The following is a 26,333-nucleotide window of genomic DNA, read 5'->3' as shown; positions in this document are numbered from 1 at the left end:
TTTCTCAATTTTTAAATTAATTTCTAGATGAATGAGTAAAGTCACTCTTTGTTGCGGTGAATTCTTTCATCAGAACGAAATCTGACCCGACGCAAGTTATTAACCCTCTATTGCAAGATCTCTCTTTTCGCGTTAATTTTGAAAATAAAAAAAAAAAAAGAAAAAAAACAGCAAATTTTGTATGAAAAGTACGAAAACGTTTGTTTCTTCTAACAAAATTATGCTGCTTTTTTTGTTTGCGTATTATGAAGAGAATCTCTATATAAAAGTGGTAATATTTTCATAATAGAAATCCAGGTCGTATGATTTGTATTCTAAAGCCAATATCGTGCAATGTAGGGTCAACTATTTATAAAATATGTCTCCGCTGCAAATTTCTCTGCGATTGACTACTCGATACATAACAGTCGTTTGGCTGTCACGCTCGGGTTATATTTATATATTGATCCCCTGAACCGCTATCGAGATACAATACCGCGAGAAACACGAAAAACCGATTTTCTAGAATTCATAAAAAAAAAAAAAAAAAAAAAAAATAATAAAAACAAAGATGACATAGGGTAATATCCATCCAGTTACGGAAATCTTCTATCGCTCACCCCAGGCATCAGACTATTATTATTGCTAAATTCGTGAACATTTGTACAATAAATTGTGGTAATGCAAAATTATTGGGGGGAATTTGTAGCAGAGAAGAGCATACATTCGAACATTTGGAAAAAAAGTCGAACAATATATGTATATATACCGCGATAGAAAATTTTCAGCTCCTTTAGTTTTGATTGAAAAAACGGCTTTCGAAACATGAAAAGGAGAACACCGAAAATTTCCTATTAGGCAGAATATCTAAAATCGGTCGTGTCTATTTTGGGTCTCTTCTTTTTCTACTAGAAGAAAATGGGTGTAATTTTTGAACAAATTTTGAGGAAGAACCGTGGAGATGATTTTTTTTTTCTTTTTTTATACGGTGTCCATACACATATACTGTAAAAATACTGTGATAAGGATTATAGAACTTGAATGAGAGCAAATGTGACGTGATCGAGATTGGACTTTATACATATTTGATCAGGGTTTGACGTGATGAGACACTGTGACAGATGGCAAAATACGTTCGTGATTCGTGACAGGGGCGCTACGTAATGGTTCCAAAAAGGTTCCTAAGTAATTTGATAATTGTCGTATATATGTGTACGTGTGTGTTTTGCGTGTTTGTGTAACAGTGATGAATGCGGGAACGTTCAGTACCACGCTGCAACTAGAGATGTGAGTTTAGACGATCACTTTTAGCTTGTTTTTCCAATCGCAGGTGACAATGAGAAGCGATTGACAGGGAAAAGCTTTTTTGTACAATCTCCTATTATATTAAATTATTTTCTTTTTTTTTTTTTTTTTTTTATTATTACCGAGTTATCACAGTTGGCGTGCAGTATAAAATGGTCAAAAACTGTTCGATTTGGATACGAGATTCGTAATTAATTTACGAATATTTCATTAGCCAGTTGTTTTTAACATCTCTAACGAAATCGCGTCTTCTCTCATTTCCATGACTTAAAAAAAAACAATATCTCGTATTTCTTTAGGAGAACTGTTTTTCGTGAATACGTAACATTTATAGCGTACCATCAATGGGCGATCGTTCGATTAAGTGTATGAATTATGAATAAAATTCACATCTCTACGCACGCTCTAGGCAGGGAGGCAGGATTAAACGGTAGACTACATATATAAAGAGAGTACACGAAACTAATACGACTAACGCAAAAATGTGAAAGGGTGGTATATTTTCGAGGGTGGATTATTCGAAACTACTGAAACCTAAATAATCTTACAACTTCTCTTCAAGTTCAGTTAATCGCGTATATATACAATCGAAGAAATATGTTATCAATTGGCACAATTATATATATATATATGCACATTTAATTAATAGAAAGTATTAAAATTCACGGAATTGTTTTTTTAATGGCGTATTAAGAGACGCGTTTCTAAATTTTCTAATTGCAACAATACAACAGTGCGGTGCGAGTGTATTGAGATTGTGAAGATTATTGGATATTTTGTGCACGTAAGTCACACGAAGATCCGATGTATTATAATATTCAAATTTTATACAACAGACTATTCTCATCTTTTTTTTTTCTTTTTTTGAATCATGAATAACACATGGCAAGGATTTTTAAAATAAATATTACAGTGCGGCTGAAATGGGAGTTGCTATAAAGTGCGGATAAATTCTAAGGACAAAAAATTTTGCTACAAAATAATATTAATGAAGCGGAAAGACATGCCAACAAAGAGAAATATCGGAGAAAATTATACAATTATCAAAAACTAAATTCTGCGAGAAAGAGAGAGGACAGTTCGCTTTTTATTCATACGAGCGAAATGTCTGGATAGTTCTCAAAATAGTCTGATACAGGAAAAAGACAGAATCTCGAGAAGACACTTCTATAGATACAAAGTGATTAGAATGTTGTATAATACATGTTCAAGAAGAATATATTAATGTTATATATAAATATTACGAAAGAACACACTCCGCGCTGTCGTCAGACGCTGATATTAAAATAATTCTTCGGTGCTTTTTCTGTATTCTGTCTTATTACATCATTTTAAATTTTAAAGTTTTGATACTTGAGTAACTAGAATTATATCTGTCAAAAAGATTCACATTTTCTTTGTTTCAATATTATAGAAATTGTTGAACGTTTTTAAATACTATACTCTTGGATCCCATCTACTTTTTTTTATATAGATCTCACCCCGTACAATGTGATTTCCTACCTCCCTCCCTCCTTTCCACCCCACAAAAATTATAACCCTCTGTCTATAAAAAGTGCTGCGTAAAAATCAAACGATCGCAAACATAATGTTCAGCGATGAATCGAAGATGGTGGAAAAAAAAAAAAGAAAGAAAAAACGGAGAGTAGAAGCTGGTACGCTCAGGGATTTCGTTTTCGCAAGCGATTTCGCTTTTTACGCTCCTCTTGCGTGCGGTCACGCGTTTATTCGCGTTAGCCTCATTGACGTGTAGCGTGGTACTTTCCTAAAGCCTGAACTGTGTGCGGTAATATGGCTTCCCGCTCAACGTGGGTACAGCGGTGTCAGCGGTAAGAATCGATTGGTCAGGGTGCGTGGTGTTGCGTGAACCATTACGTTACGCACCTGGTTCACGCGATAATGCATGTGCCAGGCCGGCGAGTTCACGTATCCGTTCGTGTAGGTCCACCGATTGTAATCACCACCTGTCGAAAAGCATATGTAAAGTACACGAGGGGCAAATATTCTATTGTGCAAAGGCCCGTCTCACTCTGTCCGGGATGTGATTTAGGGGACCTATACGACTTCGAAATGAGCCGCCAAAAATTCAGCACTTTCCAGTGTACGAGATACATCATCGTTTCTCTCGAAAGAGAGAGAGAGAGAGAGAGAGAGAGGAATTTCTTCCACTTTCGTATTTTGCCACAAAGTATATATAATGTACGAAGGAAAAAGAAATATTTATCTGAGAAATAAATTTATCGTTATCTGAAGACTAGGTTCGCTTATCGACACCAGTTTTTCTTTGAAAAGATCGATCAAAAATTTATATCTTAAATAAAAAAAAAAAATAAATAAATAAATAAGTAAATAAATAAATAAATTTACAAAGCATGTAATAAATCGTAAGAATACAAAGAAGAAAGAGAAGATAAAAATAATTATTAAATTATCCGTAGATAAGAAATTTCGTGCTAGGTCTAGGAGTATCTGTATAAGAATAGCTGTATCATTGTATGTCATTTCTCTTCATCGATTGATCGACAAGTGTGCAACTGCTTGAAAAGACTCTCAAGTACTATTTCTAAATCGGATAATTTAATTTTGCCAATCAATAACACGTGCTCGCTCGAGACGACGTATCTAATAATACTGATCTGAAATTGAACTTCGACTTTTATAATAGACGAAACATGTATTCACACGTAACTCCGTTTAACCTTTCGCACGACACCTTACTTACAAGTGTACAGGGTGTCCCAGACCTAGCTATCTTTTGCCTGTAGATGTTATTTATTCCTCGCGAGTCTTAATCGATGCGTTGATGTGATAAACGAGACGAGAATACATTTGTATCGGTATTCTTTTCATGCATAACGTAATGTTCCGATTGTGACAGCTAGGAAAAATACACACGTACTGCGATTAATACGCATTAATTAAAATTAATAATGATATAGGAATTTGATGATGACAAAAAATGCGATGCGCAACAATGGACATGTATATTATATCTTGCGCTCTGATTTCGAACGGCGCATGGAGGGCGTGAAACACGCGTGTGGTCGATGCTGCACGCATCGTGCGTACGATTCGCGCATATGAGGGACGCGAAAAACAGATTGAAAAGACAGATCTCGCGCGCAAGCACAGGTGGAGGGATCGGGGCATACAGTAAGTGCGTGAGAGACGCGTGCGTGTACGTAGATGTGCGATATAGGTGCGATATTACGATGATGACAGGGGCGATATTATGACGATGCACAGATGCAAGAACCAAGAGAGATGGAAGGACGTGTACCAATTGCAGCGATTTCGAGCGAATAATCAGATCGCGGGAAAGATGGTGAATGATATTTCGGAGGAACATCGGGAATTTTTTTTTTTTTTTTTTTTTTTTGTTTTCTTCATGAAACTTTTTTTAATATACGCGTGACATGATTTTTATCGACGATGCAAACGACATGGTCGTTCATGCCGGTTCCGAATTTTGACAGATGAATCCTCGATCGAATTCGCTGCTGCAAAATACTCAATATACACAAACGGAGATACACAATGATACTAAACGCATCAAAGGGTTTTGTTCGACTAATCGCCAAGGCCGTGCCTCTAGACATTAATGTAACTAGACTATAGCAAGTATGACCTCTGCACCGAGTATTCGGAGAGATGAATCGTGTTATTAACCGCCTCATTTATCGTGTCCGCGCATTAAATCCTGCGCATCCTGATATTGTAACTTTAGAAGTTCTTTCTTTTTTCATAATTTCGATAAATTTATAAATCCGCTCAGAATTTGTAGATCATACATATACATTTTTATCAACAATAACTTTTTAATAGATAAATTATAAGTTTTCGAACAATGCAATTTTTAACACTCCAATATTTGCGTGTCAAAAATTCTACTTAAGTTCCTTTATTCTATATAATTTACATCCCGACGCGCATTTAAATAAATTATGTCCCAATTTTTGTAAAAAAGAAGGAATAATAAAAAATCGTTAATACAATGAATAAAAGGAGAATATTAGGTCGTTGAAAAGTAAAAATAAAAAAATTCAATTTTGAATCACAACTCGATTATGAATCGCGAAAAGCTCTGTTTAATTTAGATCAAAATATATTTAGAAAAAAAAAAAAAATTATTTCTCTTTTCGGGTCTACTTTTTTTCTTGTACACGGCCCAATATAAGTCATCTATTATTTCTACCTATATATACGATGCTGTAAATTAGGGCCACTAGCCATTCTAGAATTCTCGAAACCGCAACCTATTCAAGTGATTCAATAATAGCCATTCCAGTGGTCTCTCATTCCGAGCAAATCCTAAAATGACTATCGTTCCTAACTCGGGCTATAACATATACGGGATGTACGAGAAAATCCAACCCCCGTGACAGCACGGCTCTGATACATATATATATATATATATATATATATATATAGTGTAATCTTGATATAAATAAACTCGATCTGAATTCAACGTACAAATAGGCTACAAAATTCAGTATATATCTAGATATTAAAATTAATATATATAGTTATCGCTAACTCGTCGAGTAAAGTAATGGTATGCCATCATTTATCGGCACTCAGCAGTCGTATTTCCCTTTGTATTTCACATACTTTACGCCATGTATCTCTTTCAATGTGTGATACGCGATAATCGAATAACGATTAAACGTAACCGTGTATAATAGCGATACATTGCAGATATATGCAGCAAATCTCCGATATATCGATGGAACGTAACAATCTCGTTTCATTGTTAGAAATGCTGCAACTCCTGAATGTTTATTGACGAATTATTGCTGCAATTAATTATATTTGCTACAAATATATATCTTAAAAGAGGGTGTATTTTACGAACGGAACGAACTTTTAAGGATATATGTTTTAGCTGCCATTTAAATGATCGTGTTCTCCGTAATGAGAAAGAGAGATTTTAAGAGCTTAATATCAGTTCCATAAAAAATTAAAAATTAACCCTGCTGTTCCATGCGGATCTACTTTTATCCGTTAATCATTTTTAAGATGCGATAATTCTAATGGAAAAAAGAAAAGTATTGGTCTAATATTTTAAAGATTTATATAATAATAAATTTTTCATTTTAAAATATATTACTTACTAATGCAAAAAATATGTTTGATTAAAACCACGTTAAAATATATCATATACAGAGCATCTCTAATGATAGAATATTAAAAATATCTAACAATAAAAGACTCTTAGAAACAAGATAGCTATTAACAGCTCTAAATAGGATTAAAAGACTGAAGTAATTGCAATAGTTGGAAATTTCTCCTATACATGATTCGAGAAGAATAAAACAGAGTCGCGTTTTCTCTGAGAATACGCATTCAATTGTAAATCGTACAATTCGTAATTGTTATCCCTGGACTACACACAGGCACACACTATGCGCTCATAACAGCCAGCACAATGCACAACAGTGCACTCATTTTCTCTCTTGTGTAATCAATACCCTACGCTTACGTATATTTTACCTATCTAAGAACGTTGACAGGCACACACGACGCACACGCACGTGTGTACGCGACGACTCATTCACGCCATTTCACTATCGTTAAATTGTGCATGCGACGAACGTGGTATAAAAAACTAGGCACAATACAAGCTGAAACCAATGGGACTTTCTATCGGCTTACACGGACTCTTTCCTAGAGTTTCTTTCCTTCCGGTTAACACGCGCGTTTCTCACTGATGAGATATTCCTCGGGCGTTTCTCTCATAGATCACTCGCTACAAAGCTCTTTCTTATAAACTTCCGACTTAAGGAAACGAATAATCGTGAGCAGTAAACGTATGCATGTACGTCGTATTAGCCTCGAGTAGCAAATTCCTCGAATGAGCGAAAAAAAAAAAAAAAAAACAGCCAAGTAAAAAATGTCCGGAAAAACTGTTCTATCTCTGTCTGTATGTATATATAATAATCTTTATCTCTCTCTATATAATAAATAATAAAATAAATAATAAATCCTAGTAATAACTTTATGTAGATCTAACATAGGGGGCACGTCTCGATTTCCCGGTTCGCGATCTGCGTATTTTCAAGCGGAATAATAAATTGACGAATTTTTTCTCGTTCGCTCATCGTGTTATAAGATTGCGATTTGGATTCTCACCGTGCGATGAATTTTCAATGAGAGAGAGAGACAGAGAGAGAGAGAGAGAGAGAGAGAAAAAATACGTACACCACGTTTATGTATCTATTGAGCAACTTTTCTCCCCCTTCTAATCGCATACGCGAACCAAACCACGGCGAAATCATAGTTCGCATCTATGTATATATGTGCTGTTCGGAATTCGGTTCTGAATTGGAAACAATCGTCGACGAACAAGTTATTCCGTCTATATTTGTTTCCATCTCTCTCAAGAGAGATATATACCTCGGCGATCTCTGCCCCACGCAATTGATTGTCCTTGGTGAATTCAAGTCGCGACCGAGTAGTGTCACTTTTGCAAACGCCGTGTGATTTCTATTTAACCCTTTAATGTTGCGTTTAGCGTAACACGAATATACGTGCCGTAGGAGTGCGCTAGATGTGATTACGTAATAAAGTATTATATTGAGAAAGAAAAAGGAAAAAAAAAAAAAAAAAATATTTACTTATTTAAGTATCCTAGTACAAGACGTTCTCCCTATCAATGTCGGAAGAGAGAGGGGGGGCGTGGAATGAGAGGAGAGGGTAGTATCTCGTGCATGAATAAATGAAATGATGATTGGACCGATTAAAGGGTTAAAAATGATTACGCGGTTTTATATATATATATATATGACTTAAACTTACGATTACTCTCGAAAGTTCTACGCGTCGCTCCTTCGATCTCTATCTTATAATGTCGTACATTATTATTATTTTTATTACTAGGATATAATCGCGTCGATTGTGCACGTCGATCGTAATAATTAAGATATTCGCTTTCCGTGTTATGCATGAGTGTAAAGTACCCGCTAAGTACTCGTCTACGAGGGGAAGAGGAGGGGGGAGGGGGGAGGGGGGCCCGGAGGAATTCTATCGTGACGATAATATCAAAGTAAACCGGGTCTCTCTAAAACGTGTAACAAACGTGTATTATTCCGTATCCCTAACGATAATTATACTATAGATTCTCTTGGCGCAGATTTTGATCATTCGCTTGGGCCTTCTAACCCAGGAACGCGACGAACGAGTCTTACGCTCGTCCTGTTTTCGCCGTCGTTGGTGTAACTTTCGTCTTGAACATACCCGTATATAATTCTCGACCTCGGTAAATAATATTATACCGAGTGTAATCGCCGTCGTTGAATCAGGATTTTCAAAAACAAAGGCCAGAGTTTGTCGGTCCGGAGTTGCGGTTGATTTTCGTTCGTGCGATATAAGTTGAGAACGTCAACGCGCGAAGCCGTTTTAAGTTTATCAATTCTAAGTGTGCGCTCAATTCCACGCGATTGGAAAGATTTGTTTATAGATTCTAGCCCAGAGACGAGTGGCTCTATCATCTGTTCTTTCTTTCTGAATCTGTCTTTTCTACATTTCCTATTGTATTTAGCGACGATCGTCAGGGTTGCGTCAACGCTGCTGCTGCCGACGTCGTTCGTCCTTCGTCTCGGACATCTCATCGTCCTCGTCATCGTCTTCCAGATTCTGGCCTTCCGTTAGCAGAGGCGGTGGTATCGTCGCTACGTCAAAACTGGAATCGGTACTGGATACTATATGACCGTCCTTAACTTCGAGATCGACGACGACGCGATGTCGTCTCTTAGTGTTCTGCTGACGTTTCCGGCGGAAGGCTCGCTGACCTCGATCAGGCGTGTGCGCCGGACTGTCCATGCTCGAGGACGTATCACCCTCGCTCTGCGGACTCCGATTGGACGAGTAAGGCATTGTTTTCGTTCTGATTTGCGTTCTGATCTGCATCGGCGGACTGGACGTGGTCGATTCGCCGCTCTGACTCGTCGTAGAATAATACGGAGTCGACTTGGCTCGAATCGGTACCATTACAGGCCGCTCGGTGGAACGGGTGCCCTGATATCTGCCCGATTCATGTGGACTCGGCTCTGAGAAATGGCGATCGAATTTACTCGGCGATTTCACCGGTTTCTCGCGTACCGCAGGGATGTCTCTCCTCTCTTCCGAGGACCAATCGTCTTCCGCCAGTCTCGATTGTAGCGTCAGATCGGCGTATTTCTCGTGCATGTCCTCTGAACTGTCACCGCGGCCGACCTCCATCCGTACTTGGTCGCTACTGGAATACTTCATGGCGGGCACGTTATCGTACAGTTGATCTTCTTCATCTTCCTCGGGGATCGGCAGCGCCGTATCATCGCAGAGTGTCGTTTCGTCCTCCGGAATCGTTTGGAAGTCAAGATCGTCGATAGCCTCGTCATACTCGTTTCGAAGAGTGATGCGAGGCGGTGAAATGCCAAATTCCGGATAAACATTGTGCTGCTGTTGCTGTTGCTGTTGCTGCTGCTGCTGCTGCTGCTGTTGCTCGTCGTCGTCGTCGTAGCGACGCGATCGACGATGCTCGTCAAATTGACTCTCAATAAATCGTCGCGCCTCGTCAAATTCATCGCTGTGTGTTCGAGCTTGGCAGGGATCCTCCTCGGGCGTCTCGGGGATCTCGTGAAAAGTTTCGTATTGCTCGATCGCGGAACCGGCAGCTTCGTCCTCGTATTGGAACGGGGAGGTAGCCGTAGCAGGTGGAGAAGGCAGTGGTGGCGACACGGGTAGCGGCAACGAAGACGGAGACGGTGGCGAAGGGAGGGAAGAAGTGTCGGCGGTCTGACACTTTGAATTCGGCCTCATACTAGTCGCGCTCCTCTCGGACGTCGTGGTGTCGCTCTGGCTCTTATCCGCCGTGGAATAATATTGCTGCGGTATCACCGTCGTGCTACCCGACCAATCCGAGATCGAAGCGCCGAGTTCCGCTAGCGAGTTGTCGTCGGACTTGGTGCCGGAATATTGGCAAAATTGACGTACGGTATTGTTCGAGCTGGACCATTCGGACATGGACAGACCCATCGACGTGTCCTCGCTGTGTGACGAGCCAGTTATGTACGAATTCGATTTTGGTTTCACCGCGATTTTAACCGTACCGTCGACCGTCGTCGCGGATGTTGAACTTTGTCCGTCCTCCAAAAAAGTCGAATGAAGATCGTCATGAAGAGTTCGGTTCTCGTCGCTCGAATCGCTGTCTCGTTCCGCCCCGTGAACGGGCGTCTCTGTGCTGTCCGTGACGGTGACCTTGACGGCTTCTTCCGGTTTGATTTCCATGTAGAACGTCTCCACGTGGCTCACCACCGGCGTATCGAAAACGGGCGAGCTCGGCGGCGATGGCCAGTCCTCGGAGCTTTGTAGCTGCAACCGTGATCTTCTGTTTGTTCGGGGCGATTTCGAATCGTCCTCTTGCGCACCGATTACGTCGATGGGAATATCCGGTAGTTCGGAAGACGTTCTGCGATCGTCGGAGACGGATGGTAACGCTGTGCCGGATGGTGGATCCGACGACAGAGACGGCTGATGATCGCTCGACATTAAAGATTCGTCGTCGAGACTCGGCGACCTCGAACTGGGCTTGAACGAGTCTTCTAAATCACTTTTATCTTGTTCCGACGTAGTTGATCGCTCAGATATTCTGGACAATGTACGAGAGAGCGAAAACGCACCGTAGTTGGCCAATATTTCGGGTCCGATAGGATAGATGAAAGTGCCAGGAAAATCCGCTAGATCTTCTTGAAAACTGTCCTCGTTTTGACCATTGCTATCCTCGGATTGCGACTGTTGCGCATTGCCCTCATCTTGAGGCACCCAGCCTTCCTCCAAGCTAGAACTACCGGAGCTCTCTTGCGGAAACGATTTCCACGTGGCGTTCATCTCGTGCTTCGGAGGTGGTTGCGAGCCGTTGCTGTTGTCGTCATCTAAAGAACCACTACGAGCGCCTTCAATCAGAGCAATCTCTCGACGATCTACTATAGGTTGTATCTGACCGATTCCCAATGGCCGAGCGATGGAACACGAACTAGAATCCGGGTCTTCTCTGTCCGGTGTCCAAGTATTGGTTTCCTCGCTTCTCGAACGTTCAGTGCTCAGTCTGAGTTTCCTATCGATGGATAAACGATTCGAGTCCGCGATCTCCAGGATTTCTTTAACTGGCTCGTCTTCCGGTAATTCTTCCGCGGTCTCTTCGTCTTCTCTTTTCATCTCCAGATATTCCGGTGTCAGCTCGACCTCCACTAACGTTTTCTCATCCATCTTATCAATACCGTAGTCCGGCGAGCTCATTTCGCTGTCTACGCCTCGCATTTGCACTTGCGTATCGAGCGCATCTAGCGTGTCCTCGCTTGTATCAAGAGAATCGAGTCGTTTGTTTTCCTCTTCTTCTCGCTCGTCAACTTCCTCCACTTCTTGTCTCTCCTCCTCTTCCTCCTCTGGATTTCCCTCGTCGTCCGAGCACTCTTCGATGGATATCTGTATCGGTGACTTGACCATGTCTGGAGGCTCATCCTGATCGTAATAGCTAAGAAAGTATTTTTCGTCTTCTTGAACTACGCTTATAGTTACGTCAGGAACGTCGTCTCTCTCAGATGGGCTTTTCCGGTCGGAATCTTCCGAACGAGCTGGAGATTTTATCGATATCGTTTCGCTAATCTTCCCTTCTCCATCGTGGTCTTCGGTAGCCTCCTTCGACAGTTCGGTTTGCTTCTGCTTGCAAAGGACAACTTCCATACTAGCGCTCTTTACAAAGATCATCGACGATTGATCTGCCTGAGTAGTTTTCACGTCAGCCTTTATCGCTTCGGAACTCTTCCGAGAGACATCCTGTTCACCTCCAGACTCAGCGGAACTCTGATCGATAAATTTCGTGGCTTCTTCTACTTTAACGCTCTCAGTGTTCTCATTTCCATTAACAAAACTAATAAACGGAATTTGTCTACCATTCCCTTGCTCTTCGTAAGGTATCAAATCAATACCGGTGACGATCTCGTTACATTCCGTTAGCGGTGATTCTAAATACTGCGCCGAAGTCTCGGTGACGGATAGAGAATCGGTGCATATCTCCGGAATGGTCGTATGATCGGTACTGTCGGATCTGTGATTCGGAGAGGCCTCCATCTGCGCCGACTGTCCCTTCGTACCTTCTCGAGCCGCTTCTTCAGCGGCGGCGGCGGCGGCGGCGGTAGCAGCGACAGCGTTCTCGCGATCCTCCAGATTCTCCGATACGTCTACTGTGTCGTCCTTGCTGGAGAACGCGTTCGCCGGCGGGAGTCTGTGCACGGAGATCACCGCGGCATCCAAGGACTTTGCACGTCGCTGAGCGGTAGGTGACTGCGTCGCGCCTTGACGTTGTAGAGCGCCAATTCCGCTACCTTCGGAAAGACCGAGGCGCGCGCGAGCAAACAGTATCGGCGTTTGTCCCGGTTTACGTAACACTAAGGGGGATTGAGTTAAATCTTGAGCAAGCGTAGTTTTCTTCGCACTGTCCTTCGTTAATTCCTTGACCGGTTCCTTGGATTCGTCCGTTCCTACAGTCCGTTTAGTCTCTACTGGCTGATCGATCACGACGTCAGGTTTAACACACGGTTTTAAATCTTTCTCCAACTTAGATTGTTTCGATTCATTAGCCTCTTCACTAGCTGCTTCTACTTTCGGTGCTACTTTGCCACGTGTCGATTTCGAGTCTTGCTTCGATACTGCATCCCTCGCGATAGCAGATTTTTCGGTTTTTGAATCCGCCTTGGCAGCCTTAGATATGATGGTTCTTTTTGGAGATATTTTTTCTACCGAGTCCTTTTTCTCCGTACTTCCCAAGCTCTTTGATATTCCCAGTGACTTTGGTCTGGATTTTTCAGACTTTATCGTGCCTTTAATCAATTCATCGTCGACTGAAGCGGATTTCGCACGAGTACTCTTCGTCTCTTCCTTGTCGTCTTTTGACGTCGAGAATGGCTTGTCGGACAATCTGGTTACGGATTTTGATCTACCTTTTTGAACGATGCTTATCTCTGGTGCTACATCAGTCGAATCGATTATTATAATCTCCTGCGGCATTTCGCCGAGCTTTAATTTGGATTTGTCAATTTTTGTACTCACCACCGGTGCACGTAACTCCTTCGACGCGCTCTTCTTCAGCGGCGGTTTGTCACCTTCCAATGATTTCGATTGTTTCTTAAAGTCTTTTTTCGGCTCTGATTTCACTTTTTTCATTCTTTTCGGAGAGACGTCCTGCACGAAATGTTTATTCTCAACCTCCGGTGAAAGCAACGTGTCGATTGGTGCTTTCTCTTCCGCCAGAGATAAGGACTTTGACCTCAACGGTTCTGCATGCGGTCTCAGCATGAAAGGAACGAATTCAGGAACTTTAAGACTATCCAACTCTAGAGCAGGTTTCACAGGCACTTCGTCCAAAGGCAAATCGGCGACTGGATCCACAAAATCGTCAAATCCTGTATCGATGATCTTAGGTCTCGATATCTTTGTAGCGGAATTTTTACTAACTTCCGAAAATTTTGATTCTATTCTCTCCAAAATACGTTTCGTCTTCTCGGGAATACTTGGTTTCTCTAATGTTTTTGGTTTCTCCGGAATCGGTGGTTTTTCCATTTTTATGTCCGCCGATATGTGAACTTCAGCTACAACGGATTGTACGTTCTCTTTCTTTTGATCATCGTCGGACAAGTCATCGGTGGTTCGTCTTAACGAATGAACCAATTCTTTCAGCATTGCTTGTTGAAGTTTTCCGACTTGGTCATCAGGCGTCATTTTCTCTATGTCGCCCGTCTTTTCATCGTCAGGAATTTCTGGTAACGGTATCTTCTCGATGCTATCTTGTTTTTCTAAACTATCATCCGGCGCTTTCAAACTATCTTTTTCAAGTTTCGCTTTGCGTTCCAGATTTTGTTTCATTTCCATGCTGACAACGTCGGCAAAATTCAGAGAGACTTTCGATTTAGCATCTGCTGTTTTTGCAACGTTAGTAGGACTTCTGGGTGCTCCATCCATAGATTTTTTCTTCTGTATTACGGAAACAATAGTTACATTAGGATCAGTCGGTGATTTCTTGGGTGAACGTTTTTCCAGTGCCGATATAATGGTAACGTTCGGTTCGACCGGAGATAATTTCGAAGGTTTTTTATCCAAACTAGAAGATTTCTTGCACGTGTAATCTTCGTTGATGATGACCTCGGCCCTGTTTCTGTCTAACGAACTACTCTTCGGCGAAAGCTTATCGGGAGATTGAGTTTTCGCATTCACCTTTGAAGGACTTCTGTTTGTAGGCGATAAACTGCAAACAATACTCTTTGGATCTGTGGGCGAAAGTTTCGATGTTGGACTTAAAATACTTTTCGGCTTATCCGATGGGCTCAATATAGATTTTGGTCTTGCGGCGGTAATCGCGCCACTCTTCGGTTTATCCGGGGATAATTTACTGCTAGTCTTATCTACTGAGGAAAGCTTGGTTAAATCAAAGTACGAAATGTCTGTTATCATTTTCAACGGCAGCTTCGGCAAGTCCTTGGCGGTACTCTTGATATTCTTGGAAGTCTTGCTGCTATCCGACTCGGATTTCTCATCGGACGCCGTACCGTTCATAACATGTCTTTTATGTAAGGTGTACGGTATATCGACATTGGTCTTCTGCACTGTTGCCGCACTGTCTGAAAACGGTTCTTCATCACCGGAATCAGCGGGAGTCAGATCTATAGATTTCTGATGCATCAACATGTGTCGTTTGCTGTTGGATCCTAATCTCTGTCGCGCCGGATTCGGATCGCTCTTTGTACGTTCTACCGGTACGTGGCCGGGCAACGCGGTCTCTTCGAAACCTAAGACGACACCACCGATGACCTTCGGCTCGTATTCGGCAAACACGGCTTTCGGTTTTAAATTCTCCATTTCGTGCGGCACGCCGATGACAGTCTCTGTACGAGATTCGAGGGACAGTTTCGCTTGCCGTTCGCGTTCTCGCCTCTCATCGTCCTTCCGCGCTTTCTCCAAGCTCCTCCAGTCGTCGCGCTCTCGTGGTTTCTCCTCTGATTTCTCTTTCTCGGGTTTGCTCCTGCTCCTTTTTTGATCTTTATATTCCATCTTCTCGATGTTTTTTCTGCGCTCAGCGTTATCAAAGTCCAGGCACTCGAGACTTCTTCCCTCTCGCGATTCCAAGCGTCCCAAATGTTTTCGCTCCCGTGAATCCAACTTCTCTAGACTCTTTCGCTCGGCGCTTCTCGATTCAGTCTTCTTTTCATAAATTCGATCTCTTTGCTCGTAACGTTCGATCGTTCGTGGATCAAAGTCAAACTTTTGAGCATCCAGCCTCTCTATACTCATTCTTCGTTGTTCCTTTGGAGTTAACCGTTCGAACGGACTTCTATTGCCAGAATCGAAACGTTCCAAAGTATGCCTCTCGTAGTCAATAGAAGCCGCTCTGCTCTTTCTCGATTCTCGAGAATCGATCCGTTCGATGCTTCTTTCCCTGCGTTCTCGCGTGTCTGAATGCCGATGAGTGCTCCTGTCCTTAGGACTCCTCAAATACTCCATGCTGCTGCGCAGCCCCTGATAATCTAAACGATCGACGCTCTTACCGCGTGATTCGTAGAAATCATTGTAATAAAAGGCACTCTTTTCCCTCGAGTCCAAGTGCTCGTAACTTTTTTCGCGCACGTCGAGCCGCTCGATACTCCTACGTAATTCGCGTATGTCGATCCGATCTATACTGCGACGACCGTGACTGTCTGATTTCCGCGAATCGAGTCTATCCATGGACCGACGCTCCCGAAAATCATTTTTATCGTTTCGCCTGGAATCCCTCGAATAGTCCCTCTCGATTCGTTTCCGCTCCTCCCTCTCAGCGCTCCTACGTTCTTTCGATAATATTTTCTCAATCTTAATGTCAGAGTCTCGCGATTTTCTATCCCTAGATTTGTGTCGACCTAAGCTACCTGTCTCAACATACAACCGTGGTGGATGATCATCCAAGCTAGCGATACTGCGTGCTCTGGTCGTTCTACCTCTCGCGCTATGATCTAACATAGTTCTACTATTCCCGTCAACCGGGCTTAGATCGTCGTCTATTCGCGATTTTGGACGCATAATACCTTCGTCTCGCAAGACTTCCGAGTCTACATGAGTGATCTTGTACTTTGGTTTCAAGTTCTTCAACTCATTGAGAACCGACACCTTTTGCTTTTGTACCTGTAAGATTACGGGATCTTTTCTGGCCGAGTCTTGATGCGGAATAGCCGTCTTGGACGACTGTTCCACGGAATTGGCGTGTCTCACTTCAAACTTGCGTTCTATTTGAGTGCACGACCGTTGTATCCTGGATTCGGTGATCACAAAATCACCTTCTGCCTTGGATACAGCTGAGTACCGATCGATGGATTTGGCTTTCGTGTTCTTAAGCTCAGTTAGCGCGGATTTGTATTGTTGTCTCTCAGAAGGCTTCAACGATTTATGCTTGACGAAGGAATCGGTCTCGGAGTCCATTTGGAACATCTCGTGTTCGATTCCTTCGTCGCTCTGATCGGATATCGGTTCGTCATGTGGACTGGAATACGATTCCGGATACTCAAATTCGTGCTCGCGTTCCAAAAGCTCGTAAGAATCGTGCGAGAGATCGTCGTGCGACAGATCTCCAGCGGGACCCGATTCCTCATGACCCGATTCGGTAGACAACGACGACGTTCCCGGGTAGGAACTGCTGTAAACACGCTCGGGGACAGAGTCGTGATCTAAAGAAGGTAATTTCGAACTAGCGGCGCTATACGAACGATTACTTTCGTCGTAACGTGTTATGGGGTTATCTAGTTCACCTTGAGAGGCTAATATGAATGGATCTAATGGCGGTTCCGCGGAGACCTTATCGTCTCGCGGTCGCGTTTTACCGGAGTCCTCGAAACTAGAAGCGTACAGCTCGCGACAACTAGCCGACCGTTGCCAGGGGTGTCTGGGCAAAGGTCGTGGTGGTGGGAATTCAGGGGGACTGCTGTTAGAGGGGCTGATACGACCTGTTGATGAAGTCCGCTGTTGACTGGTAGCATGCGTCTGCCGCGGTGCTGGGACCTGGCTGGGGGTGGCTGGCGAATGGACGTCGATAGAGGTAAGCGTCCGATACGATGTAGCTGTGTCTTCTCGACGGTGAATCGTCCCGCCCATCGAGACACTCGTCACAGTCGTCGGAGAATCCAGTGTCATCGAACCGCATGACAGAGACAGAGCTGGGGTTGCCAGGGCTGAAAAGATTGCGCGCATATAAATCTCTCTCGCTTTTCCGACATATTCTTCACATAAAGAACCTTAGCGCGTAATTCTCATTATGTGATTATATCTTTGTCGTATTAATTATTCTAATTCGAATATTTAATTAACGGAACATTTCATTCTCTGAAAAAGTGAATCGATCGCATGTACGTAATACCTTTTACTTTTTTCAATACTTTTATCTCACATACATCTCTCTCTCTCTCTCTCTCTCTCTCTCTCTCTCTCTCTCTCTCTCTCTCTCTCTCTCTACATTAATATAGATTAATATTTTATAATTATTCCACTATAATAATTATTATGCTAGTGCTACTATCTTTTATAATATATTTTACACAGACATGTTTCTTATATTTTTATTAGAAGCTGTTAATGTTACTTTAACACCCTTCGTGATATCAAAACTAATCGATATTGAATTATATTTTTAGTTTTCTGTATAAAACTGACTGTAATGTCATAAACAATTTAATTTCATATTTTGGACGCACATAGTTTAAAAATTATTTTAATGTACAATTATTAACGAAATGTAATTGTAATCACAAATCTCTAAATATGATTATATTCCTTTATAATTGTTTCTTCACATAGACATATAATTTTTACAAACATCATAAACTTCTTACGCACAAAGGTCATTTAAAAACAATCTATTTAAGATACGCTAATCTACTCTACTATTACAGTACTTCAGTTATGATACGGTGAAAAGAAATGAGGCTAGAAACAGGTGGACAGAAATAGAGAGCCAAAGGGTGGAGAAATTAAAAATAAAGCGTTTGTTGTGGAGGTTGGTGTCGGTCATGGTACATACCAGGATCGCCGAGGGGCAGGAGGGGGTGGGCAGAGATGCTGGAGCTGCCCATAAGGGAGCTGCTTGGAGTGGCCCCACGATAGCCTCCCCCCTCCGAGCCCTGCAATGCCCTACCACCACTAGTCTGCCGGAACGAATTGGACCTGCGAGCAAGAGAGAGTCAAGTTCAGCATCAGACTTAGGCTATCAAATGCCAAGCCTGTTCGGAACTAACTTATCCCTTCTTTCTCTTTTTTTTTTTTTTCGTTTTTCTTAACAAGATCGGAAAGTAACAGTAGAAAAGAAAAAAAAAGATAATAGCTTCCGTCGACTAAGCGACGGTATATGACGTGAGAAACTGTGAGGAAGATATCGATCTTCTTGCTAACCCACGTATTGAAATATGCGATGCGATAAATAAAAATAGATTACACTTCTGATACGATACACGGTCAACATCGCCGTTAAGTAGCCGATTTTTTAATACAATATAGTTATATCGCTGTTGATGGAACATATCATTAGATTCTCAGTCGTTATATATATATATATATATGTATATAATATCTTCTATATATTTTCAACTATAAAAATATAACAAGATACAACAATTAAATGTGTATTTTAAATGTGTAAAAATATAATAAACTATATATTATTACTAATAAATCATTGGGATATATATCATGAGTGCAAAGGAGAACTGTGCACTACCGTCGAACAAATTTGGGAGTAGTGAAAAAATGGTCATTATTTTTAATGGAGTACAAAATTATGTAAAAGAAAAGGCTGTCTTATTATTTTCATAAATGCCTTATGAAATACATCTTAGAGGTGTTAATCGATACCAAAATCTTTGTGTTAAAATATTTGCGCTTTTTCACAAATGGAACCATACGTGCAATATAATTATGTGAAATATACAAGAAAAATATCTTGCGTGTCCAGAAGCGTAAATAAATACAAACAAGAGTGCACTTTTTAAATAAATATACTTATAAATATCATTTTTAAATATTAATGTGCATTGAATTTTTGCAATAATTTATTATTGTTTGTAGGAAGAAATCATGTCAAATTTTGTACTCCTGTAAAAAAACCCTACACACAATTATTACTTCCGAGGGTGAAAATTCAAAGATTAGGCATAAATATAAAAATATCATCTCAATAAACATAGATTGAGGTTTTTCTGCAAAACTGATGGAGATCGTTAGTGTAAAAATATACTGGCTACTTTAATTTTTGTAATTAAATTTAATATCACTCATGTTGTATTCTTTATTTTGCCAATTAATATATTTCCATAATGTGTATGTAGGCGTTTCTCAACCGTGCATCGATATCGCACAGCAAATGAAAATCTACCGGCAATATATGTACAATGAATAATTTTCTTTTTTTCGAGAATATAATTAATAATAAGCTAAAAAACTTCTATTTTAGAACAGTCTACTGCTATGGACAAATATCTTGATGGATAAAACTGTTATATAGGATATTATAGTGAAGTATGGTACTTTGCTGTGTATTATCAGATACAACAATAAATAATTAGTGATCACGCTATTGAGAGAGGGTACACTCATCATTCGGGTTTATCGTGCCTGATGGTGAGCCTGACTCCCCGCCACCCCTGTCCGAGCAGGCAACACTGACAAACGGAAATATAAAAACTTGGAAACAGTTTCCGCTATGGAAATTGTGGACGTTCGTGGATAATACATGTATATATAATAAATACCGATTCTGGCAAAAGCAAGACCGTGCCACCTCCTATCTTACCCACACAAAATTGATGCGTTCATTAATTAAAGACCTCAATGGTACAAACCAACATTAGGGGGTGAAACAGTACGCAATATACATGCACTACCTACATATTACATGAGAGGGGGGGGGGGTCTCCAAAGACTTTTAATTGTTCAATACAGCTTTGTCAATCTCTTATTGGAACAACTTACCTTTGAAATGTCTGCCTCTTCACATAATTGTCTCGAACAAATTCGACAATCTGTTTCTGAGTTTTGCCGCTATACCTGTAACGTAAACAATAGAGATTTTTTACATTTTACATCTTTTTAGAATCTTTCTTATACATGTACAATAACATTTTAAGAATCTTTAAAAAGTCATCTTGTATATTTAAAAATATATGAAAATGATTTATAAACACACGCTTTTTGATTTAGGTTAAGAAAGAATCGTAATTTGATATACCTGAATGATGATCCACGGCTAAGCACTCTGGTTTTCTGCCTCACGACTCTCTTAACTACAGAGCAACGGAAAAAACCATGGTTTTCTACACATTTTTTCCAAAAGTTTTTACATTCATTACGTCCCTCAAAGAAAAACTCGACTGTATCCTTATAATAACCCTATAAAGCAGGTAAAATAATTGTCTCACAATATATACATATCATACTCAAATTCATATTAATTTGAAGAAAAAATTATGTTTAAATATTAAAGATTTCCAAGTACTTACATAACCCTCGGGATGCAATTTGATTAGAAAGCGTTTTCGTTTGAAACTGATTTTTCTGATTTTGGCCCAACTAAATGTATTTATCTTAGTATAATTTTGAAAAACTACAATACCCATATGTGCCACTGCAAGATTTAGTGGAACGTTTTCATGATCCTAGTAAAGAACAAAAATGTATAAAAATAAATATACTTTATATATACATACAATATGTATATGATATAAAATATATATGAAATGTACACATTTTTTTAGTTTTTATCATTAAACTCACCTTAGCTGGATGCATTTTCATTCCATACAGTTCGCAACGTCGAGCTGTCTCTAAAAGATTGAGATCTGCTTCTGCAGGAGACTGACCTCTGTTAACATTAAAATCATGAATATTTAAACTCAATATTAGTGGAATATTACATGTTACATTCATAAAATATACGTTTCTTACGCATGTTTCTTGTGATTCTCCATAATACGTCGTTCCAACTCTTGATCTTGATGAGGCACAAATTTATATGTTGATAAATATGTATGATCTGGGTAATCTTCTATCACATAGTCTCCACATTCAGCTGCAAGGAAAATAACGATTGTGCACAAAAAAGTAGATTACGAAAATCTTTACATTTCAAAAAACAATTAAACTAAGATTATAAGAATTTTAACAACGGAAGAAATAACAATGATGCATTACCCTGAACTATGTAACTGGCCATCAATGCTGCTGTGTTGTCATTACATTGCAGTAAACCTAGAGATAAATCCCGTTTGATTTGTAGACAGAATAAATATCTTGTAAACTCTTCCTCGAGTTGTGCAGGATCTGGCGTATAAAATTTAACACAGAACCTCAATAGAGGATCAATTAGAGATAAGCCAACTTGTCTGCATACTGGTTTCTCCAAATCTAACCAATACTGTAAATATCACAATCTTTAATTTCACTGCTCGGTGAGGAAAAGCACAAGATTAAACAAAAAATTAAACATATCTTACTTTTGTTAAATTTGGTTCTTGATACTCGAGACCAAAATAATCTGCTTCTAAAAGGTGTAATTGCTTACAAACTTGATCAAACAACACTCTACCTAGTGCTTTGGCCTGAAAATTTCAAATAATAAAATTTATATAATGTAAGAAATTATACAAGTAAACTTTAATACTACAATAAACTAGTTAAATGATAAAATTCTTAAATATTATTAATAGCCTTAATTTTTATAAATAACATGATTATTTTGACATGTAAGAGATATATTTCCGCTATGTAATTATATAAAACCTATTATATTTAATAATATATATGTTACTAGTATATTTAATAATATATATGTTATGAAAATAATATGAAATAAGATTATATAATTAAATGCTGTAAATATAGACTGAATAATCTTATCAACTTCATTGCAAGAAGCTAAGATGCTGAGGAATAAAATTAATCTCCAAAGAAATAAGCAACATGTTGCAAGCATTGTAAATAAATAATCAATAAATGAGTTTACACACATATTGCACACAAGAATCCCCTATTTGATACATTATATGCTCCAGTAGCTCATTCTTCTGGAAGTATATGCATACACTATACAGCGTACACAGTATATAAGCATCTTGCCAATATAAAAACACATATATTACAAGTTAATAAATTTTTAAATAATCTAAATGACTATATAAGGTTGTTAAAAGTTTTTGAAAAAGTAAAATTCAGCTTATTAATATTTTAGCATGTAAATAAAATTGCAGAACTCAGTATTACTAAAATTATAAATTTAAAAGAAATGTAAAAGTATTCAAAATAATGTAAAATTCAAAATAATGTAAAAGTAAAAATTTTTCATGTATCGAAATTCTAAATTAAATAGGCTCACAAAGAGGATTCCAAGAGGCTTTGTAATCAATGACTCTTGACCTGGATGCACGAAGTAAATAGTTTAATATATGCCTACGCAGCAAATATAAGCTAATGGACATATTAATGTACATAAACTTTTTAATTACATAAAAAAAAAAAAAAAATGAGAATGACAAATTACAAGCAACAAGGTTCATATAAGTATAATAATTAATATGTTAAATAATATATATATGTGTGTGTGTGTGTATTAAAAAATAATATGTACATGTATTTTATAAAAATTATATCAAAGAAAAGGAAGATATATGAGCTTAAATTAGATTATTTAAAATTAAAAGATTAATCTTTTATGAAAAATATTTTAATATATAAAGAAAGTGTATATGTGCAGAGATGCACAACACAGATATGTAATAGCTTATAAATGCAACAATACATACATTCAATTGCTATATACATTGAAATTGTAAAGGTACAATAAGATATTCAAGCATCATTTAATGTCATTTTAGTATGTATTATTCCATAACCATTCTTTATAGAGCATAAGAGAAGTTGTGTTTATAAATAGTATAAACAATAAACATTTTTACATATAGCTCACACATTTTATATATATTTTATAAAATCACATTTTATAAATAATGCATATGAAGGCTTTAAAGGGAGAAAGTAATTAAACTACATAAAGGAAGATGGCAAAATATTCTTAATTCATATATATATATATCATGAGTTTCATTAAGAGAACCTTAGTAAAACTTGTATTTTTTTTATAGACAATATATTATAAGGATGTAAATTTATTAAATTTAATAAAGGAGCTTATTAAATTTTAACAAAAGAATTTTATTAATCCTTGATGATTATCTCGGGCTCAATTACATATGTATGCTCTGCTATATTTTCTTCATATATCTTATTGTTAGTACATGTATTGTCGCAAGCGATTGAAATATATGTGCAATATATAAGGGAATTATTTAGGAATAAAATAAATATTCAATTACCTGCACTTGAAACATTGTAATGGAGTCATCCAACATCTGTACACGAACTGCGAGCATTTTTCCAGCCTTCCTCGGTGTTGCAGGAGGTGTTCTACTACCTCCATCCACACCAGCTGGCGTCGAATGACTGTGAGGCATCTTTAAGCCTCCTTTCATGCCAAAACTGTCTATATCATTCATCTTGAATCATTTACTTTGTTTAAGAAGCAATTGTTTAATACGTGCTTTCTCTTTCAAAGAGTACAATCAATAAATCTGTATTATGTCATCATCTGTAATAAAAGAATAATGGGATAAGAGATTATTATATTAATATATCATATAATGAAGGTTGAATCAAAAAGGAAGACAAAATAAATCTTTAGATTAAAATTAATTCTCAAAAATAAATTAATTTTTTTTATATCAGAAAACTTGCCAAATAATGTATTATTAAATTATTATAATATTATAATATTAAAATAATTGAATGAATTATATTGACAATATGTATGTGATAGAATATTATACGGTCTGGTAAATATATATGTATAAGCTTGATCAAACATTCAAATGAAAGATATATTTTTAGCAATTAGAAACGAAGAGAAGCTATAAAAACAAAACTCACATCCTCGCACGCTCTTATCTCTATGTATGTTTGGATTAGAGATACTGTCCTACTTATCTATCTTACAACTTGTACGTGCAATCATTCTTACAATTATATAAAAGAGAGAAAACAAACGAAAAAGAAAAATCCAATTTCAACAGTTTTATTCCGAATCTTGCGGAGGAGAATGTGAGTTTTATATCACTATAAATTTTCCGCTGTCACTGTGTCACGTCCCTTCGAAAGCACGATTCATTCTTACGAGATGCCTAACGCGAATACGCGGAGGAGTCCGTTCGAGGAAGCGGATGCGTTTTAACGATATTAGAAAAAATTGTCGCGCGGGAAGACTGACTCCTGGTCGACTTCCGGCTCGAGTTTTGCGCGTTTCGCGCCCGCGAGAAATTGCACGAGGACGCGCCGCGTCGCGTCGCGTCGACTGCCCGCTCGCGCGCGTCCCGCCGCGATTAATCCTGATCGTCCGACCGAGAGGAAAGAGAGAGAGAGAGAGAGAGAGAGACAACGAACGAGTCTTGCGGATGCGAAGTAGGAGGACGCGCGGGGAGAGCGAGGAGCGTTAAACGAAGCGGGCTAACCGATTGGCTCCGAACAAAAGGGTTGAAAAACGCTGCTGATCCAACTGACGTAAGATCGCCAAGAGCGGAGAAGAAGGCATGGGAAGGGAGGAGGTGGAGGAGGAGCGGGGAGAGAAGGATGCGTTTAACGCGTGCACGCGCTCGTTACTCCGCCGCCCGCGCACGTATGTCCATAAGTGCGTGGTCGTCGTCGTCGTCGTCGTACATAATTACGAGTTTCTCTGGCGACGTACCGAAAATGGAAGTCGATGGGTGGCACTCGTCGTCTTCGTCGCGCGAGAAGAGAAAAAAATATGCGTCCTTTGATTTCGCGAAAAAACTCGCCCGAAGACTGTCGCAAGAATATAAATCCGACGGATAGCGAGAGAGAAAGAGGGGGGAGGGGGGGGGGGAGAGAGAAAGAGAGAGAGAAAGTAGCGAGGATTTATTATCGTTCGTACGTACGTTCGCCGGGCCATCGTTGCGTGCCCCGCCGTCTCTCCACGACACGCGACACTCAAGCAGAGTTCATTGATCACACACTTATGAACACCGCGCCGCACCCGCTGTTTGCGCGGTCCACCGGTGGCCCGCCTTCGTTTTCTCACACTCGTGACTCACGTCGAGACGTCGAGGAACGACGAGCGTCCGCGCGTTTAATAATGGGTGGCGGTGCTCGCCGATCTCTTCGCGGCGCCGCCCGTCGTGGTAGGTGCGGCGACGTGTGCGCGACGATGCTCGACCATCGAGCGCATACGAGAGCCCCGAATCGGAGCCATCACTTACGCACACACGCACGCACACATACGCGCGCAACACAACACGCATATACACACACACGCGTGCGTCTCTGCTCGGCACGGCCGCGACGGACAAGCGACGGTTGTCCTCTCCGACTTCGACGACCAGAGCGCGAATTGATACAGAGGATATATACCAGCGCCAGTGGTGCTCAATTACAAGCGGACGCTTCTTACGCCGTTGTCACGTCACGTCACGTCACGTTCCGTTCCGTTCCGCGTGTGGTCGCGATCGCGCCCAGTCGCGCCGCGACGTAGGGCCGGTCTATCGAGGATCGAGGGCGCGATGTGATGTACTGATGTACGAAGGGCGGTGGCACCGGTCGTACGACCCGCTCGAGGCCACATCTACCGACTGTTTGGGTCAACGATTCCTTTAGAACCGTGTGGATAAATTTCGAAAATATCTATCGGGCCAGCCGCGTCGGTCGATATAGTCACTGACGACGTTATCGACATGTATTGTTTACTTGTTGAGCAATCGACTATCGGTTGCTTTTTTAGTTACACTTGATTACGCTAGATGTCGCGAGGCTGCTTAAAATCGACGTTATATTTTATACGAGGCATTCAAGACTATTGTCCTCTTTTATTCAAACAGTTCTTATTACTGATGAATGAGAAATTTGCAAGCTACTCGGAGAGAGGAGTAAATAAATAATTCAAATCTTCGATT

General features: G+C 39.9%; 1 protein-coding gene across 5 annotated transcripts; it reads right to left on the bottom strand.

Moving 5' to 3' along the window:
- Positions 1-308: 308 nt before the first annotated feature.
- LOC140668224 (FERM, ARHGEF and pleckstrin domain-containing protein 1) lies at positions 309-25,916 on the bottom strand. Of its 5 annotated transcripts, XM_072897048.1 has the most exons (12): positions 25,323-25,657; positions 23,691-23,962; positions 21,816-21,920; positions 21,514-21,736; positions 21,268-21,391; positions 21,097-21,184; positions 20,823-20,978; positions 20,552-20,712; positions 20,296-20,370; positions 18,353-18,495; positions 17,283-17,507; positions 309-3,248 (listed from the first exon to the last, which is right to left on the bottom strand). In XM_072897048.1, the coding sequence occupies exons 2-12, from the start codon at positions 23,868-23,870 to the stop codon at positions 3,088-3,090; spliced, it is 1,641 nt and encodes a 546-aa protein (XP_072753149.1). In that variant the 5' UTR covers positions 23,871-23,962; positions 25,323-25,657; the 3' UTR covers positions 309-3,087. The 5 variants fall into 5 exon arrangements, with proteins under 5 accessions (XP_072753149.1, XP_072753150.1, XP_072753147.1 ...); XM_072897049.1 differs by lacking the exon at positions 18,353-18,495 and having other exon boundaries at positions 3,113-3,248; positions 25,323-25,665; XM_072897046.1 differs by lacking the exon at positions 309-3,248 and having other exon boundaries at positions 6,656-17,507; positions 25,323-25,916.
- Between the last annotated feature and the right edge of the window lie 417 nt (positions 25,917-26,333).

Source organism: Anoplolepis gracilipes, chromosome 7 (assembly GCF_047496725.1).
Source record: "Anoplolepis gracilipes chromosome 7, ASM4749672v1, whole genome shotgun sequence".
NCBI classification, from domain to species: Eukaryota; Metazoa; Arthropoda; class Insecta; order Hymenoptera; family Formicidae; genus Anoplolepis; species Anoplolepis gracilipes.
The sequence above is the reverse complement of the archived record's forward strand: the minus strand, read 5'-3'. Positions and strand labels throughout refer to the sequence as shown.